The sequence below is a fragment of the Manis pentadactyla genome, chromosome 3 (assembly GCF_030020395.1).
Source record: "Manis pentadactyla isolate mManPen7 chromosome 3, mManPen7.hap1, whole genome shotgun sequence".
Taxonomy (NCBI): Eukaryota; Metazoa; Chordata; class Mammalia; order Pholidota; family Manidae; genus Manis; species Manis pentadactyla.
Genome location: NC_080021.1, coordinates 37,189,552 through 37,209,992, shown reverse-complemented (window position 1 = coordinate 37,209,992; position 20,441 = coordinate 37,189,552). Strand labels below are relative to the sequence as shown.

At 32.6% G+C, this 20,441-nt stretch overlaps 1 protein-coding gene across 29 annotated transcripts in view; it reads left to right on the top strand.

Moving 5' to 3' along the window:
- Nucleotides 1-20,441, top strand: part of RIMS2 (regulating synaptic membrane exocytosis 2) — a 578,477-nt gene that overhangs the window by 117,382 nt on the left and 440,654 nt on the right. For 16 of the 29 annotated variants that reach the window (XM_036876387.2, XM_036876395.2, XM_036876384.2 and 13 more), the window contains 2 exons: nt 408-618; nt 13,535-13,546. In XM_036876387.2, coding sequence (XP_036732282.2) covers nt 408-618; nt 13,535-13,546 — 223 coding nt within the window. The remainder of the gene's footprint in view (nt 1-407; nt 619-13,534; nt 13,547-20,441) is intronic. The other 13 variants (XM_036876382.2, XM_036876388.2, XM_036876380.2 and 10 more) reach the window with 1 other exon arrangement.

Below are 20,441 nucleotides of genomic sequence, written 5' to 3'. Positions count from 1 at the left end.
CTCATTGATTTGAAGTTAATAGGTTTTGGCTTCATTGTGTATGTTAAATTAGCTCTGTCTGTTTGGGAAGCTAAACTGTTGAAAAATAATATTGTAAATATTTTAGGGCATATGATTGAAAATATATTGAAGATGGTCGGCAGAAATTTTACAATTATGATTGAAAGAAATATCTCCATGAACATATATTGTATTAATTGGTTCTTAAATTAACATGTATATCAGAAGGCAGAATTAGTTGTATACTTTTATCATGTGGCATGCCATATTCTATAATCAGAATTAAATTTTTATTCTTTATTTTATCCTACAGATATTTTGGATATAAAATTGTCTCTACAGATTGTGATTGTTATTATTTATTTTAAGACCATCAAGAAACCAGATTTTTCTTGTTTTCTTTGCAGAAAACTTCATCAGCAGTTTGAAATGTATAAGGAACAGGTAAAGAAGATGGGAGAAGAATCACAGCAGCAGCAAGAACAGAAGGGTGATGCCCCAACCTGTGGTATCTGCCACAAAACAAAGTTTGCTGATGGATGTGGTCATAACTGTTCATATTGCCAAACAAAGTTCTGTGCTCGCTGTGGAGGTCGAGTGTCATTACGCTCAAACAAGGTACAGCATGAAAATTGCATATAGTAATTCTCTTATAATTAAGCTTACTGTAAATAAAAGAAGACATCTGAAATTAATATTGAAGTTAACCAGTGAACAAACACCTTCTCTTCATTTTACATAAAAGAAATTTTTAATTTTTCCCTGTCAGTTAAAAAAAAATTTGTCTTTTTGTCTTTAGCTTATGATTTTGTTTAGAATCATATGACCTCAGACTTTCAGAGAAAATGAATAAAACTTAGAAATCAATTGGACTAACTCTTCTATTTTACAGATGAAGAAAACTCAGATCTAGAGAGACTAAAGTTCATTCTTGAAGTCACAAAACTCATTGTTAGAGCAGTGACACAGCTTTTTCCACTACTACATATATTTTACAAACTTTGTAGACCCACTCTTCCTTTTGCCCATTTTCTTTCCTTTTGAAAGGAGGCTCTTTCTAGCTTTGAGATTCTGTTTCATAATTTTATAGCTTTTGAAGCTACATTATCCTTTATTTTTATTTTCACATTAATGAAATAAACATCAGACTGTGGAATTTTAAGAAGAAATGTTAAGGAGGCATTTGTTTAGATTAGATTCTTGCATTTTATCCAACCACTTTGGGGATTATGTTAATGCTACCCAAGAAATGCTTTGTTGAAATTAACAAAAGCAATATTTTTAAGTGTTCATCTCAGTTAGTTCTTAAGGATTGCGTTCATCTTCTCATTAGTATTTTATCACTAGTTTTAAAATAGGAAGCTGATGTCTTTGCGTGTATTACTTTGACATAATTATGGGAATTTGCTTCCTTGTGTGATTTCATTTCTCCATTTTCTCATTCCCTTTTCTCATTATTTTGATTTGCCCAGAACTAAAAACTTTTCTTCATTTTTCCTAATCTTTCCCCTTGATTTACCTGGTATTTTTTCTCCCCTTGACTGGTTACATTGACTAGAAACTCCATTAAAATTCTGAATAGAAGTAGTAAGAGCAGGCATCCCTGTTTTGTTCTTGATCTTAGGAAGAAAGCATTCATTCTTTCATTATGAAGTATTATGTTAGCTGTCAGTTTTTCATAGATGCTGTCTATTCCTAATTTGCTAAGAGGTTTTATATATATATGTGTGTGTGTGTGTATATATCAGGAATAGATGTTGGATTTTGTCAAATGCTTTTCCTCCATCTATTGAGATTAATTATTTGTTTTTTTCTTTCTTTGTTTATATGGTAAAGTACATTGATTGATTTTTAAAATGTCAAAACAACCCTGTATTCCTGGGATAAATCACATCTGGTTGTGATACATTATCCTTATTATGTATTAATGGGCATTATATACACACACACATATATGTATACATATATATATATATAAGATAAAATATATATGTATACATATATGTAAAATGCATATATATATATACACACAAATATAATAGGGTTTATTGGATAAAAATTTATTTACAGTTTTTGTTTTTATATTCATGAGAGTTAGTGTTTATAGTTTTCTTATAATATCTTTCTTTGGTTTTGGTATCAGAGTAATTCTGACCTCATGGAATGAGTTGGGAAGTATTTCCTTCTCTTTAGTATTTTAGGAGAGTTTCTGTAGAATTGGTATTATTTATCCTTTAATGTTTTGTAGATTTTATCAGTTAAGCCAACTGGATATGCAGTTTTATTTTTTTGGGACGGTTTTAAAGTATTTTCATTTTCTTTAATAGATATAGGGTTATTCAGGGTATCTATTTTTTCTTGAATGAACTTTGGTGGTTTGTATTTTCATGGAATTTGTCCAGTTCCTCATAAGTTGTCAAAAATATTGGCATAAACTTTTTCATTATTGTATTCCATTATTATTATTTTAACATCTGTAGAATCTGTTATAATGCTACTCCTTTCATGCCTAATAATGGTAATTTGGTTTTATCTTTTTTTCCCTTGCTCAGTCTGGTTAGATACTTGCCAATCTATTGGTCTTCTCAAAGAACCAGCTTTTTGTTTCATTGATTTACTCTATTGTTGATTTTGTCTTTGATCCTTCTTATTTCTTTTCTTCTGCTACCGTGGGTTTAATTTTCCCTTGTTTTCTTTTGATTTCTTATGGGGAAAACTAAGGTCATTGTTTGAGATGTCTCTTCTTTTTTAATATAGGCATCGTGTGCTGTCAGTTTCCCCTAAATTTCAATATGTGACAATTTAGTGACATCCCCAAATTTCCAATATGTTGTCTTTTCATTTTCGTTCAGTTAAAAATGCTTTTTAATTTTCCTTTTCTTTTTTGGCCCAGAATAATTTAAAGTATGTTGTTTTTTCCCCAAATATTAGGTAGGGGGTTTCCAGAGATCTTTCTGTTAATGATCTTTAATTTAATTCTATTATGGTCCTGGACACTTTGCCTTGAATCTTTTGAAATATATTGATATTTATTTTATGGCCCAGAATATGGTTTATTTTGGTAAATGTTCTATGTATATTTAAAAAGGATATATATTCTATTTTTTGGTAGTGTTTTTAAATGTTCATTAGGTCAAGTTGGTTAATAAGAGTGTTGGAGTCTACTGTGTCCTTGTTGATTATCTGCCTATTTATTCTATCAATTATTAAGGGAGGGTTTTGAAATATACAGCCATATTTGGATTTGTCTTTTTCTCTTTACATTTCTATCAGTTTTTATTTTATGTATTTTTAAGCTCTGTTTTTAGGTGCATAAACATTTGGAATTATTATGTCCTATTAATTAATTGATCTTTTTATAACTATTAACTGATTTTCCTTATTCCTGGTAGTATTCTTTGCTATGAAATCAACTTTATCAAATCTTAATATAGCTACTCCAACTTTCCATTGGATAATATTAATATGGTTTATGTTTTTGTATTCTTTTCTGTTAAACTAATTTGTGTCTTCATACTTTAAGTATTTTTCTTATAGGCAGCATATAGTTAGGCCTGCTTTGTTATACAACCTGACAATCTCTGCATTTTAATTGAGGTATTTATGCAGTTTACATTTAATATGATTATTTGATATGGTTAGGCTTGATTATATGATTTTGCTCTTTTTTTTTTTCAACTTTACTCTCCCTTTTACTGTTTCCATTTAGAGTTTTCATGTCTCTAACATTGTGTATTTACTCTTGTTACATGAAAACATAGTTTTCATGTCTAGAATTTCAATTTTGGACTTTAAAAAAATCTTTCATGATCTATTTAGCTTTTTGAACATGGAGAATACATTACTTGTAATAATCTTCTGATGTCCTCCTCTAGTAATTCTAACATCTCTGTCAGTTTTGGGTTGGTTTTGACTGATCTTTCTTATTATGGCATATATTGTACTGACTTTCTGTGGTTGGTATCTTATGTTGAATGCCAGGCATAAATTTTATTTTCTTGGGTGCTGGATATTTTTGCATTCCTATAACTCTTCTTGAGTTTTGTTCTTGGATACAGTTAAGTTACATGAACACAATTTAATTTCAACTTGTATCATCTGATTTCTTTTTTCTAGTCTTCTTTTGGATTAATCAAGTAATTTTTATGTCTCAATTTTATCTCCTTTGTTGACTGGTAGTTTTGTTGGCTCTGTTTTGTTATTTTATTAGTTGCTTCAGGATTTGTAGTGTACTTCTTTAAATTATTGTAGTCAACTTTAACTGATATTATATCTTTCATATATATTATAAGAAATTTACAATAGTATACTTCCATTTCTACCCTTCTGGACTTTATGTTATGGGTGTCATGTATTTTACCTTCACCTATTTTATGAGCCCTACAATACATTGGTACTATTTTTTGTTTAAAAAGAATCTTTTAAGGAGCTTTAAATAATGAAAGGAACATTGCGTATTTACTCTTGTTATTACCATTTCTGGTACTGTTAATTTCTTTTTGTAAATCTGTGTTTCTATCTGGTGTCGTAGTTGATCTGCCCAAAGGATCTCCTTCAATATTTCTTGTAGTGTGAGTCTATTGCTAATGAATCCTTTCAACTTTTTGTGCTGGAATTTTACCTTTGGTTTCTAAAAGATATTTTTGCTAGCTATAGAATTCTAGATTGACAGTTATTTTCTTTTATTATTTTGAAGATTTACATTACTACCTTTTCCCTTTTACTGTTTCCATTTAGAGTGATATGATCCTCATCTAATTTATGTAATGGGTCTTTTATGTCTGATTGCTTTTAAGACAATCTTTTTATCACCAGTTATGTTTGATTTAATTATGTTTTTTGGTATATTTTTCTTCCTCTTTCTTGTGTTCAGTTTTTTTTTTTTGAGCCTTTTGGATCTGTGAATTTAGTTTTCATGGGGTGTTGGAAAATTTTGACCATTGCTTTTTAAGATATGTTTAATGACCCCTCTTCTCTCTTTTCTCCTTCAGGGACTCCCATTACTCATACATTTAGCTGCTTGAAGTTGTCCTACAGCTCACTTACATTCTTTTTGTTAAAGCAAATTTTCTTTTTCTCCATTTTCCATTTTGTATGTGTTTTATTGCTATGCCTTAAAGTGTAATGATCTTTTCTTTTACAGTGTCAAAATTTAATATCATTCAATATATTTTTTCATCTTAGACATAGTTTTCATGTCTATAATTTCAATTTTGGACTTTAAAAAAGTCTTCCATGATGTATTTAGCTTTTTGAACATGGAGAATACATTATTTATAATAATCTTCTGATATCCTCCTCTAGTAATTCTAACATCTCTGTCAGTTTTGGGTTGGTTTTGACTGATCATTCTCATTATGGCATATATTGTACTGACTTTCTGTGGTTGGTATCTTATGTTGAATGCCAGGTAGAAATTTTATTTTCTTGGGTGCTGGATATTTTTGCATTCCTATAACTCTTCTTGAGTTTTGTTCTGGGATACAGTTAAGTTACATGAACACAATTTAATGCTTTTGCATCTTTTATGATATGTTAGTTGAATCTGGAGCAGTGCTCAGTTTAGCACTAATTATTCTTTTCTGAGGCAAGGCTTTCCTGAATTCTTTAACCAATGTCCCATGAATTAAGAGTTTTTCTAGTCATGATGGTGGGTAGATCCATTGTTCTGTCTAATCCTTTCAGGTGATTTTTTTCCCCACTCCTGGGTATTTTGTCACATACATACTCACTGATCATTACTAAGTGGAATACTTATAGGGACTCTCTGCAGTTCTCAGCATGTGTAGTTTTCTCTGTTAAGTTGTTCAAGGAAATCTAGCTGTGTTGGCCTCCTCAGACTCTGAGTTTGTTCTCTTCAATTCAAGGTATCTGCTAAGCTAAACTTTATCTCTTCTGTATTGCTCTGTTGCTTGGAAAGGCTCTCAAAGCAGTAGGCTGGGGCAATTATATTGCTTATCTTGTTTGTTTCCCAAATTTCAGCTATCAGTGGTCTTTTTTGCATGAAGTCCAGTGTTTTGGAAACCATTCTTCCATATGTTTTGACTTTTTAAAAAATTTGTTTTAGGTAGGTGGAAAAACCTAGTCCTTACTACCAGATTTTGGTCACAAACAGAAGTCTGTAATGACATTTGATTATTGTTTGCTTGAAAGTATATTTTCTGGTTTCTAACTTTGGCCCCTGTATACAAAACAGAAATGTAGTCAGTAAATTAAGTACAGTGAAAAATTGGAATGCCCCTTGAAAACCTGGTGTATAGTAATCAACTATAAAACTCTGCGTATTGTTGATTAGCCTAATGGGATGGTTTTTAGAAGGAAGGAACCAGAAGCACTACTGCTATTGCTCATATTTTCTCTTACATCTGAAGGAAGTGTTAGGGGAATGGAGCTTAAGAAAAAAATCTAAATTTTTAGCTCAAAGAAGATAATCCTAAATTAGTTTTCTACATTTGCATTCATAATTTACTTGGTAATGCATTCCTTTGTATGATATGTATAAAGGTTGTCTAAGTTCTCAGTAAAAAAAAGTATTGCATCAATTTTTCTTTTCAAATTGTATCATCCTATATATTCACAGTTGCCTTATGTAACAGAAGAAGGCTTTTGCTTTCAGTAGATGATGAATATATTAGATTTATCAGAGTTCCAAAGGATTAAGCTCAGTGAAGTTTGGTCAGATTACTTTTTATGAAGTAGAATAATGAGAATACAAATATTTTTCTTAAAATTTAATTATGAAGCTTTAAAAAAATTGTTTTAATAATCTCCTAAGGGAACAAGATAAAAGTAACCCTTTGTTTTAATTGTGAGGCTTTTTCATGTGAACACATTCTTAACAATTAATGAACTCTTCTGAGGTACATTTAAGATACAGAGAGAATAAAGTATAGGACACATGGAAATGCTAATACAATAACATTTTATGAAATCTTGCTTTAATTTGTTTTCTTTTAAGGGGATCCCACTTAATAAACTAAAACTTTATATTTAGTCAAATTTAAGAACTTTATAAGGCAGAAATTATTACTTAATCATAGAATGGTAACTCTAGAAGGAAAGACATTAAAGATAATTTACAGTGAGGATTATTTTAAACTTACAATTATGACATTAATTTTTTATTTCTTTTACTTTTTGCTGGGACAGATACATTACCACATGTATAATAGGTAATCTAATTTTGAAAAAAATAAAGAATATTAATTTTTCAGAAATGTATTTAATTTACAAATGTAATGTGAATCATTTCACCATAAATTATGAGATTTGAAGCAGAATGATTTAAAACTTTAGAATGAATATAAAAGAAAGTGATCCTTAAGCAAGTCCCTTATAATATATTGATATGTATGTTCAGTATATTAGAGAGTAAGAATGGAATAATGTAGATGTCATACTTTATAACCAAGTCATTATCATTTACATGAGCGATTTTGATGATTTGTATTTAAATTGCACTAAGAGATAAAATAGTGATTAGAATATTTCTGCAATCCTCTAGGAAGTTTTTAAAAAAATTTCAAGTCACGGTAATTACCTGCAAGTCTATAGGTAGTGTGCTAGTGAAATACACAGTCAGTTTCCACATACCCAAGACAAATATGTTGTATATAAATTTTCTTTTAGACTTCATTGAATTATTGTGTGTCAGCATATTGGGAAAATTTTACATTGCCTGGGAAGAAAGTAGCTTAAGTTGAAACAATTATGTTCCTGTCTTGGTGTTGTGTGACTTTTGTTTGGCATGTTAGTTCATGTCTTAGTGTCCTGTTTTAAAATCTGTAAAATAGAAACATCAATCTAAATGATTTCTAGGTTTCCTCTGGGTTTGTTTGATATTGTATGGTTTTAAAATTAATAGTAGATTGCTCTTGATATTCTTAAAGTGCCTGGAAAATATATTCACAAAGCCAAATATTTCTATTGCTAAAGTAATTTTTAAAAAGGAATTGAGAAACTTCATTAATTCTCTTATGTCACTGTATCTAATGTATTAAGCTTTGCTTTTTATCTCCTCTCACATTTAAATAACATGGGAGTGTTGAGGGCAGTGCTCTTTTAGAAAACTATGTTCATAGGAATTTGAAGAATAAGTAAAGCAGGCAAGCTTATCAGAATTATATAATTTACAGTTCTACCATTAAGCAAGTGGTTGCATTAGGTGAATCCTCAATTTCAAGCCTTTAGTCTGAATAAATCTAGAAAGTGTGAGAATCTTATTAGAAAATGTTAGTAGAATTTAAAAGGAAGAAAGAATTGTTTTTCCTCATTGATGTCAACTTTCCTAAGTGCATGATGATGTAGTGACCATATGAAACAGCTTAACTTATTCTAACAGCAGAATCTTAGGACATTTTTATACCTCCTAATGTTTTTAGCATTAGAAGGAAGCAAAATATTTCAAACCCAGCATAATAGAAGACATTTTCACCAAAGTTCATATGAGCTCAATCCTTCTCCATATTGCATTTTTTGTACAGCTTTCATCTGGTTCAGTCCCCAAACCCCGACGTATCTGTATAAGCAAAATTCACTGTGGGTAACTAGAATATCAAGTGAGCTTACAAAAACTATTGTAGCTACCAATTTGGTGATGTTCTATTCAAGAATCTATGAATGATTCCATTGGCTTTTTGTACTTGGAGGTATGTGGCAATAGTCTTGCGAATAGTATACCCCTGCAATGGAAGGAAGGATTTCTGGAGAATAGATGGGTGTGAATAACTTATAGGGCAAAGATTTCGTATGCATTTTTCATTTTTTCTTAAAATTGGTCTACCTGAGAACACTTATTGTTTGGTGAATTTTTCTTTTCAACTCACTTTTATAATTGCTCTTTGACTCCTCAAAAGAAAAGTATGCTCCTCAACCCTGCTTAATCTGAATCTTGTCTTTATATAACATCATCATGTAAAAATCTCTGGGACACCAAATGAAGTAATAATTCTAGAATGCACTGTCCCAAGGAGAGCTCCATCATTATCTTTCATCTCTTGTGCGTTTGCTTACCCTGCTACTTTAAACTAAACTATAGCACTGCTTCCCCCTAGACCCCACTTCTACCTACAACCCTTATCCACTTGATGAACACTTACTCATTTTTCTGAATTTAATCATCTTTCCTCCATGATGCTTTCTTTGGGTGCCCATATAAGTTAACCACTCACTCATTTGTGCCTGAGTGGATTCTACAGACTTCTAATCTAATACTCATAACATTCTACTATTATTGATTGATTGTATGTCTCTAATTCCTCTTGCTTACTGTAGATTGCTATATGCTTGGCACATAATTCTTCATTATGAATACTTGAGTGAATGAATGAAAGAAAAATATCTGGTGTACTTATCATGGGCATGTTATTCTGGGTTAGGCATTGTCTTTTGATCTAGCTGCTTGCAACTCAGCACTGTGGTAATGTTTTCTTGAAGATGGCAGTCCAAACTTGTGGATGAATGAAGATAAATGGTATAGGCAGTATGTAATTGTTGCAGTTCTTGAAAAATGAGACCAGGCTTGACACAGAAGATGGAGAAATATTGTACTGGTGCAAAAGAGAGGTGGTTTTGGAATGATTGTAGAAGATAGGCAAAGAGAGAGAGACAGTGATGGTAGCTAATGGGAATATACAGCATTGGTAGAGAAAGAGGTGTCTGTCTTTTTGGCAATGCACAAAAGAAAGTATAGAAGGACTGAATATCTAGAGAAGGAGTCGAAGGGAAACTGATAGTTTCCTAGGTGACTGAGGAACTAATAACAGAAAGTTGCACAAAGAATAGATGTTGGCAGATGAAACTGCCACCATTCATCATTGTCTGAAATGGTACTATGACTATCAAGAGAAATATCAGAGAGGAAAGAGAACAATAGATCAATTCTATAGATGATCAGGACAAGAATATATTAATACTCAAGGTAGATTGATCTTGGAGAGAGGCAATGTGATTAGTTACAATCAGAAGAGATAGTAAGGATGGGCATAAGGAGAATTGATTATGAAGAAAAAATTTTTGAGTATAAAATTATTTTAGAAAATAAAACATACATTTTAATAGCTATTTAAAAAAGTTTAAATATATATGTCTTTATATATTTATACTATTAAATTGTTTAAAGATACTTCTGGACATTCTCTAAGTTATTATTAGAGTTTTAAAGTCTAGTAATATGACCTAAATAATTAATTGCTCAACTAAATTGTAGAAAAATATATAAAGCCAACAGAGGACACTCATTATAGAGGTAGTATTGTGTAGCAGCTTCAGCGCAAGTTCTGAAGTGAGACTAAGTTTGAATACAAGATTCATCATTTACTACCTATGTGACCTTGTCCAGAATGTTTAATCTCTCTGCCTAGTTTCCTCCTCTGTAAATAGAAATAATAGTAGTACCTATTGTGAAAATTAATTAGTATTTGTGAAGCACGTAGACATATACCTGACATACAGTAAGTGCTATGGGGGTGTGTTGCAATAATTTTATGCTATTAGATTTCTTACCTATTGTATATGTCAGGTATCATGCAAGATGCTGTCACATGTTTTCTTATTCAGTTAGGTAATTGTATTTGTATATTGGGTTAATATTTTTATTTTATACATAAAACAAGTCTGCCACAATGAATATGCATATAAAATATATAAGGCAATTTCAGTCTTTGAATTGAGCCATTTAGTTGTCTTTTAAAACACAAAGTACAAAGTTGAAATAAGCATAAGCACCCAAATGATTCATTGAAATTCACTTTTAAAGAACATTTTAAAATCCAAATTATCCATATGCTTAAAGTAAAAATAATCCTCCACAGTGACTTATTTTTTATATTTCATGTGACCTTTTAATCCATCTTTGTCTTAAGGTCCTTAATAATATTTTATATTTATACATTATATTTGCTCTTCAAGCAACTCAATTCCAGTTTGATTATTAATGAGATTAATATCACTTTTGACAAATGCAGTGAAACTACTGACTTAGTTTTATTATTAAAATCTGGTTAGAAGATGTAGCCAGTCCTTTGGTTTTGAATTGCTTTGCTTTGGAAGGCTTTTGGTTCAGAGAGAAGAACTATTTTGATTAGGGTTTATCATACTCATTCTCCTTCTGACAATCTCCTTGGGAGATTTATTCAGTCCTAAAGCTTCAAATATAGATATGCTGCTGATTTACAGTTATGATTTCATTAACTGAATTATTCGTTGAAGCTCCAGGTCCACCTACATAGCTGCCTACTGAAAATCTCTGTTTGGATGTATTAATAGGCACCTCAAATTCACCTTGTCTATACCTACATTCATTATTTTCCCCCAAATCTGTTTCTCATTCTTTTTGGGAGGTGGTTGTTTGTTTTTCTTTCAAGGAATTGTCCTCTTATCCTCCCAGTTATCCAAGGCAGACTCTGGGAGTCTTTCTCTACTTCCTCCTCTATCTCAATGAAGTCTTAAGGGGTTTTACCTCTCAGTATCTTCTAAATCAGTGTACTTTTTTCTATTTCTCCTGCTACTATAATAGTTAATACCATCGTCACATTTGTTTTACCCAAAATACTGAATCAACTTCCTAATTGTTCTTCCTTCTTCCAGACTTGTCGTCTTCCAGTCTGAACACTGTAGAATAGAGAACACTCAGTAAATAGTACCTAATAATATTATGTCTTTTTTATAAATCATATCGTAGACTTTGTTTATATATTTTTATTCTTGTTGAAATATTATGATGGCAGTATTTTTTCATATACCTATTGTAGCCAAGTTTTCCATGAATATTATAATAACATTGAACTTATTTTATCTGTTAAGAAGGATAAACTATTAGCAAATTGATAAGTTACAACTTCATTTTCTTTCTTTCTTTTCAATTTCTACAATGTGAGCTTTCTTGTGAAAGAGTTATGCTTCTAAATTTTTACCAGATATTAACACAGTTAACTATGGAGACTTTAGTTCACCCATATGTTGAAATCTAGTTATTCCCAACTACATGTATTCCAAATTATGCCAATCTTGTTTGTTTTTTCATGCTTTTTGCATATTCCATGTTCTTTGCATAAAATGTTTTCTCTCGCCAGTCTTGCTTGACATTCTCTTAATTCTCCTTTAAAAATGTGCTTGCATCTCAGAAACCTTCCTCTTAATCCTTCTCCAAGTTCTGTTGCCTCTTCAGTCATTTGTGTTTCCATAGTGCTTTGTTATTCCTGTTCTGCAATGATTTATTTCTCTGTCACATTTTAATTCCTTGATGGCAAAAACGGTCTTACTCATTTTTTATATTTTGGAAACCTAGTATATTACTGATACATGTATAATGAATGATCCATAAATGATTTTTGTTGGACTAAATGGTAGACAGTAGGTGTAGATGTCCTTGACTGTGTAAATAGCTTTTATATGATCTTTATTTTTAACATTTGTTCAAATGAAGCAGTCAAGAACATAGTAATGTAAAAGATACAATCCTATCCCTTTTATGCAATAGCCTATGTTTTAATAGACTAGAATATCAGATATAGAACTATGTACTAGGCATTGTAATGAGAACTTTTTATGTTATGTTATTCAGTTCTTTGAAAACCCTATTGTAAACATTAATACCCTATTTTGCAGATAAGGAAGTAAAGGTTTAGAGAGCTTAAGAAAATTACACAAGATATACTGGTAGAAATGTTATTTTAAAAAGGTAGAATTTTAAGAAGTCTAATTGCAAAATCCTTCCTTTTAGTCACAAGTATAATGTACTGCCACCAATATTTCAGAAAAACAGTGATACCTCAACACATTATTTTAGTTTCGAATGTATATAAGTTGTTAGATTATTACATTATCACTTTTACTAATATTATAATTATTTTATATTTAAATAAAGAGAAATGCAACAAGTTTAAAATTTAGCATATTTAAATATGTTCTCTTGACCAAATCATGTGTCTTACCATTTGCCATATTTGTAATATTGGGAAATTATGACCTCAAACTACCAATTATAATCAATAACATTTTATCTCTAATGACTTCTTCTAATTAATTTTTTTCTTTTTTTTAGTGGAAAAGTTTAACTTAATGGGACAAAAATAACTTTTAGAAGCAATATGCCTCATTCACATAAAATTGCATTTTGTGTATTTTTTGATAGTATGATGAAATTAAAGATAAATTTTTATTGTCTTTGTACATAAAAGCTATTTTCTTTAACATTTTTCAGTTTTCTTCTTTAATTGTGTGTTTAATTATGATTCTATTTGTGGGAATAACATTCTCCTTTATATTTGGGTATTTACTTGCTTTTATATAAATTAATCTGTTATATATCTTAATATGTTTTAGGATATAGCATGCTCTGCTTGAATGTATGGAAACGTTTTTCCTCTTAAGATGTTTATATTTTAGTCAAAATGTAATTTAGACTTTTCAGAATTTTCATTTCACTAACAAATTCTTAAAAACTCTTATTTGTTTTAAGAATGGAATTAATTATTTCTTTTTTGTTTTGTCTTTTTTGTCCTTTCTGACTTGCTTTCGTGGATATTCACACCAGGAGGACAAAGTGGTTAGAGTCTTTTTTCTGTCTAATATTATTTTTTTCTTATTATTATTGCTAATTTTAATCTTATAGCTGTATTTAATTTACATACTTTCATGTGTTTTGTTATAGTTTTAGTGCATGATAATTGCTAAACATTAATATATTTTAAGCATGCTATCTGATTTTACTAAAACACACATATTTTTTACTATATTACAGATTGAAATTTAATGACTTTGTTTGATTCTTAAAGAGGCTTGCATCCTTAGAATTTCATATTTTTTTAAAGGAGATATTCTATCATTCCTCATTGTGATAAGAAATCCTTTAATCTTATTATGTTTCCCTAAACTCATTGTTGTACTGGTGAGAGTTTTTAAAAGGTTTTGAGTTAATATAAAGATTCAACCTTTGTAATAATGAGTCATATAAAACATTGAACATGGATTTTCTGAAGTATATATTTGCAGTTAAGTACTTAATATATTTTTATTTTTATTAATAATTGTTTTAGAGATTGGTAAGATGTCTACCTCATATCCTCATGTAGAGTATCAGATATAATTAGAATTTAAAAATAGTTATAAAGAATTTGATTATATGCCAGGTTTTAATACTCTGCTAGTGTCTACCCTTAGAAGCCTAATTTGGATTGAGGTTTGCTCTGGAGACAGGTGGCTTCCTTCAAACATAGATAACATCTTTCTATTCTGATTCTTTTTGATGAGTCAGACTAAAACTTGAGGTCTTTTCAAGTTTTCCAAACTCAAATTGGCATAAAAGCCAAAGAGAACATCCTTTAGCTGACATCTAAATAGTGCTTACTTTTTTTTTCCAGAATCTTCTCATTTTTTTCAGGCTTCAGTTACTTATTAGGTTGTGGATAATGTAGGCGTTGGCAAATATAGATATATGTTTAAGATGAAATCTCTGAGCAGAAGAAAATATACTGGGACTATCTTCTTTTTCTCTCTACAGTAATTCTAACAAACTTCAAACTTTTGAGGGTTTTGAAGATGTACAGGTCAATTACTGTAGACATGTCTCAGATTGTGCATCATCATTCTCTTCAATCCAGAACAGGTTCCCTAGAGAACCTGTCAGCTTTCTATCAGGCAACCTTATTATCTCACTCTTAATTAGTGCAATTCAGGCAATTCAGAGCCTTTAGAATCTCTAGTGCTACTTTTGTGTCCAGAGTTAACACAGCATACAGAACGGTCTGATAATTGTCTGTAGTTTTCATAATGAATTCTGACACCTATTTCAGAAATGAAATACTTAGTGACAACTCAGCTGTAGAAATGACGTTCTTCTACTGAGAAGATTTCATAATGCAGTAGTCTGTATTTTAAAACAGATTGACTAACAGATAAAAATACACTAATTTTATGTGGATTTGGAACATTGCCAATAAAATTCAACAAGGCTTTTTATGATACTCTTTATGCAGCACTGTTCAATAGAACTTTTGCCAATGATGAAAATGTTTTATATCTTTAACATCCAGTACAGTGGGCTGTAGTCATATAGAGCTATTCAACACTTGAAATATGGCTATTGTGATTGAGGAACTGAAATTGAATTTTTAATTTAATTTAATTTTAATTAAGTTTAAAGACATATGTGGTTAGTGGCTAAAGAAACCCCAAGCTTAGATAGCAAATATTCTATGATTGTTTGGCCTCCAAGGCAATATCCTGTACTCATAGCAGCAGTATGATGTGTATTCGAGCAGTGGAGATAGAGGCTATACAGAATGCAAGAAGGGTACATTTGCTAATGCCAACCTTGTATAGAGCCAAGGGGGGTAATGGATAAAGAACATTGTTCCAAGGGCAGAAACAGGGAATGAGAATTCTAGCAGTCAAGGAAGAACTTCCCAGATAGCTGAATCGGAGTCTGGTAGATAGGATAACCAAGGAAATTAAGGTATTGTTTATGTAGGGATTGCTGTGTGCTATGGACAGTTGACCACTGTATATTTTTCATTCTTCACACTTTCTTTTTAAATTAAGAAATCATTGATATACAGTCTTATGAAGGATTCACATGAGCAGCATTGTGTTTTCAACATTCACCCATATTATCAAGTACAGCATACCCCATTGCACTCACTGTCCATCAGCATAGTAAGATGCTATAGAGTCATTACTTCCCTTCTCCATGCTGTAGGGACTTCCCCATGACCTTCCTATATTGTGTGTGCTGATTATAATGCTCCTTAATCCCCTTTTCCCTCCTGCCTCACCCACCCTTCCTAACTCCTTCCCTTTGGTACCCGCTAGTCCCTTCTTGGAGTCTGTGAGTCCACTGCTGTTTTGTTCCTTCAGTTTTGCCTCTTTGTCATACTCTACAAATGAGTGAAATCATTTGGCACTTGTCTTTCTCTACCTGGCTTGTTTCACTGAGCATAATATCCTCTAGCTCCATCCATGTTGTTGCAAATGGTAGGATTTGTTTTCTTCTTGTGGCTGAATAAAATTCCATTTTGTGTGTGTGTGTGTGTGTGTGTGTGTGTGTGTGTGTGTGTGTGTATACCACATTTTCTTTATCCATCCATTTGCTGGACACTGGACACTTAGGTTGCTTCCATGTCTTAGGTATTGTAAATAGTGCTGTGATAAACATAGGGGTGCGTATGTCTTTTTGAATCAAGGATCTTTTTCTCTTCGGGTAAATTCCTAGTGGAATTCCTGGGTCAAATGGTATTTCTTTATTTAGTTTTTTGAGGAACGTCCATGTTGCTTTCCATAATAGTTGAACTAATTTACATTCCCAGCAGCAGTGTAGGAGGGTTCCCCTTTCTTCGCATCCTTGCCAGCATTTGTTGTTCTTTGTCTTTTGGATGTTGGCTATCCTAACTGGTGTGAGATGATATGTCATTGTGGTTTTAATTTGCATCTTTCTGATAATTATTGATGTGGAGCATTTTTTCATGTGCCTGTTGGCCATCTGAATTTCTTCTTTGGAGAAGTGTCGGTTCAGATTGTCTGCCCATTTTTTAATCGGGTTATTTGCTTTTTGTGTGTTGAGGCATGTGAGTTGTTTATATATTTTAGATGTTAACCCCTTATCTGATAAGTCATTTATGAATATATTGTCCCATACTGTAAGATGCCTTTTTGTTCTGCTGATATTTTGGATGTTAACCCCTTATCTGATAAGTCATTTATGAATATATTCTCCCATACTGTTGGATGTCTTTTTGTTCTGCTAATGGTGTCCTTTGCTGTACAGAAGTTTTTAGTTTGATATAGTCCCACTTGTTCATTTTTGCTTTTGTTTCCCTTGCCTGAGGAGATGTGTTCAGGAAAAAGTTGCTCATGTTTATATTCAAGAGATTTTTGCCTATGTTTTCTTCTAAGAGTTTTATGGTTTCATGACTTACATTCAGGTCTTTGATCCATTTTGAGTTTACTTTTTTGTGTATAGAGTTAGACAATAATCCAGTTTCATTCTCTTAGATATAGCTGTCCAGTTTTGCCAATACCAGTTGTTGAAGAAGCTGTCATTTCCCCATTGTATATCCATAGCTCCTTTATCATATATTAATTGACCATATATGTGTGGGTTTATGTCTGGGTTCTCTATTCTGTTCCATTCATCTATGGCTGTGTTCTTGTGCCAGAAAACCAAATTGTTTTTATTACTGTGGCTTTGTAGTAGAGCTTTAAGTCAGGGAGCATAATTTCCCCAGCTTTATTCTTCCTTCTCAGTATTTCTTTCACTATACCAGGTCTTTTGTGGTTCCATATGAATTTTAGAATGGTTTGTTCTAGTTTGTTGAAGAATGCTCTTGGTATTTTGATAGGGATTGCATTGAATCTGTAGATTGCTTTAGGCAGGATGGCCATTTTGGCAATATTAATTCTTCCTGTCTGTGAGCATGGAATGTATTTCCATTTATTGGTGCCCTTAATTTCTCTCATGAATGTCTTTAGTGTTCAGGGTAATTATTGTATTTTCTTGATGAATCAGCTCCACTTTCATTGATTCTATTCTTTTATTCTTCTCAATTTTATTTATTTCTGCTCTAATATTTATTATGTCCCTCCTACTTACTTTAGACCTTATTTGTTGTTTTTCTAGTTTCATTAACTGTGAGTTTAGACAGTTCATTTGGGATTGTTCTCTTTCTTGAGGTAAGCGTGTATTGCAATATTCTTTCCTCTTAGAACTGCTTTCACTGCATCCCACAGGTTTTGGGTTGTTGAGCTATTTTCATTTGTCTCCATATATTGCTTGATCTCTGTTTTAATTTGGTCATTGATCCACTGATTATTTATGAGCATGTTGTTAAGCCTCCATGTGTTTATGGGCCTTTTTGTTTTTTGTTTTTTTTTGCACAGTTTATTTCTAGTTTCTTCCCTTGGTGGTCTGAGAAGCTGGTTGGTACAATAACCACCTTTTTGAATTTACTGAGGCTCTTTTTGTGGCCTAGTATATGACCTATTCTTGAAAATGTTCCATGTGCACTTGAGAAGAGTATGTATTCTGCTGCTTTTGGGTGGAGTGTTCTGTAGATGTCTCGTAGGTGCATCTGTTCTACTGTGTTGTTCAGTGCCTCTGTCTCCTTACTTATTTTCTGTCTGGTTGATCTCTCCTTTGGAGTGAGTCATGTGTTGAAGTCTCCTAAAATGAATGCATTGCATTCTACTTCCCCTTTTAATTCTGTTTGTATTTTTTGTACATATTTGGGTGCTCCTCTATTGGGTACATAGATATTTATAATGGTTATACCCTCTTGTTGGACTGACCCCTTTATCATTATGTAATGTCCTTCTTTGTCTCTTGTGACTTTTTTTGTTTTGAAGTCTATTTTGTCTGATATATAAGTACTGCTACTCCTGCTTTTTTCTCCCTATTAGTTTTATGAAATATATTTTCCCATCCCTTCACTTTTAGTCTGTGTCTTTGGGTTTGAAGTGAGTTTCTTGTAGACAGCATATGGTTCTTGTTTTTTTATCCATTCTGTAACTATGACTTTTGATTTGTGCATTCAGTCCATTTACATTTAGTGTGATTATTGATAGATATGTACTTATTGCCATTACAGGCTTTAGATTCCTGGTTAGCAAAGGTTCAAGGGCAGCTTCTGTACTATCTAACAGTGTAGCTTAACTTGCTTATTATGCTATTTCATACACAATCAAAAGTTTTTTTTTCTCCCTCTTTTTCCTCCTCCTCCACTTTTTATATATTAGGTGTCATATTCTGTACTCTTTGTGTTTTCCTTGACTGACTTTGTGGGTAGTTGATTTAATTATGCATTTTGTTAGTAATTAATTGGTCTACTTTCTTTACTCTGGTTTTATTTTCTCTGGTGACAGCTATTTAGTTTTAGGAGCCCTTCCATCTACAGCAGTCCCTTTAAAATACACTGTAGAGATGGTTAGTGGGAGATAAATTCCCTCAACTTTTGCGTATCTGGAAATTATTTAATCCCTGTTTCAAATTTAAATGATAATCTTGCCGGGTAGAGTATTCTTGGTTGGAGTCCCTTCTGTTTCATTGTATTAAATATATCATGCCATTCCCTTCTGGCCTGTAAAGTTTCTGCTGAGAAATCTGCTGATAGCCTGATGGCCTTTCCTTTATACGTGATCTTTTTTCTCTCTGGCTTCTTTCAGTACTCTGTCCTTGTCCCTGATCTTTGCCATTTTAATTATTATATGTCTTGGTGTTGTCTTCCTATCTTCCTAGGGTCCCTTGTGTTGGGAGATCACTGCACTTTCATGACCTGAGAGACTATTTGGTTCCCTAGATTGGTGAAGTTCTCCGCAATTATTTCCTCAAAGAGACTTTCTATCCCTTTTTCTCTCTCTTCTTTGCATCCCTATAATGTGAACATTCTTCTGTTTGGATTGGTCACATAACTCTCCTATTATTCTTTAATTCCTAGAAATCTTTTTTTCTCTCTGTGCCTCACCTTCTTTGTTTTCTTATTCTCTAATTTCTATTTCATTTACTGTCCCCTCTACCTCATCTAATCTGCTTTTAAATCCCTCCATTGTATGTTTCATTTCAGATACTGTATTTTTTAAAGTTTCTATCTGTTTCTTGAAGTCCCCCCTGAGATCTTGAATATTTTTCTGGTGCTCCGTGAGCATGTTTTATGATTTTTATTTTGAAACATTTATGAAGAAGATTGATGATTGCAATTTCTCTTAACCCTCTTTCTGGTGTCTGCTGTATTTTTTAGCTGTTTAATTTTTCTAGTCCTATGGTATAGTAACTGTGTGTAGGTGGCACCCTCTATTGCCCAGAAGCTCTACTTTGTGGAGCTGCTGAGCACCTACTGCAATGGTGGATGTAGCAGGCAAATGGCACTGGCACCTGCCAGAAGGAAAGAGCTTTTTTCTGCTTCCTGGAGCAGTGCATGCCTCTACTGCCAGGTCCATTGGGCTGTGTGCAGGGAGCGGCCTCTGTGCTTTGCCCCTGTAGGTGCTGTAGATGGGGCCACCCTCCTTCTGGCCTGGCACAATGATGGGGTAGCAGGTGTGGAGACCTGTGCCTACCAGGAAGAAAGAGTGGCAGGCCTTGTATCACTGTGGAGGGTCTTGGGGCTGCATTGCCAGACAGGGGGATAGAGAGTCTGAAGCTCCTGAAAGTTCCCAACCTGCTGGCCTGAGTGTACCAGGACGATTTTGTCCACCTGCCTTTCTCCTGAAGAGCAATCTCTGTGTAGTCTTTGGCCCTTTAGCACCCCTCTCACTGTTGGAAATTCTTTCAAAGTGCCTACCTTTCTTTTGTTCCAGAGCAGCCGGCTGTGGGTACCTGTTCTCCACAAGTGGCTGGAATCTCAGTCTCTCTGAGTATTCTGCCTGTATTTGCCTTCCAACCTCATGAATGTCCAGGGCACCTTGTAATGTGGGTTTCTGCTCCCAGAGCAGATCTCCAGGGTTGGGTGTTTACC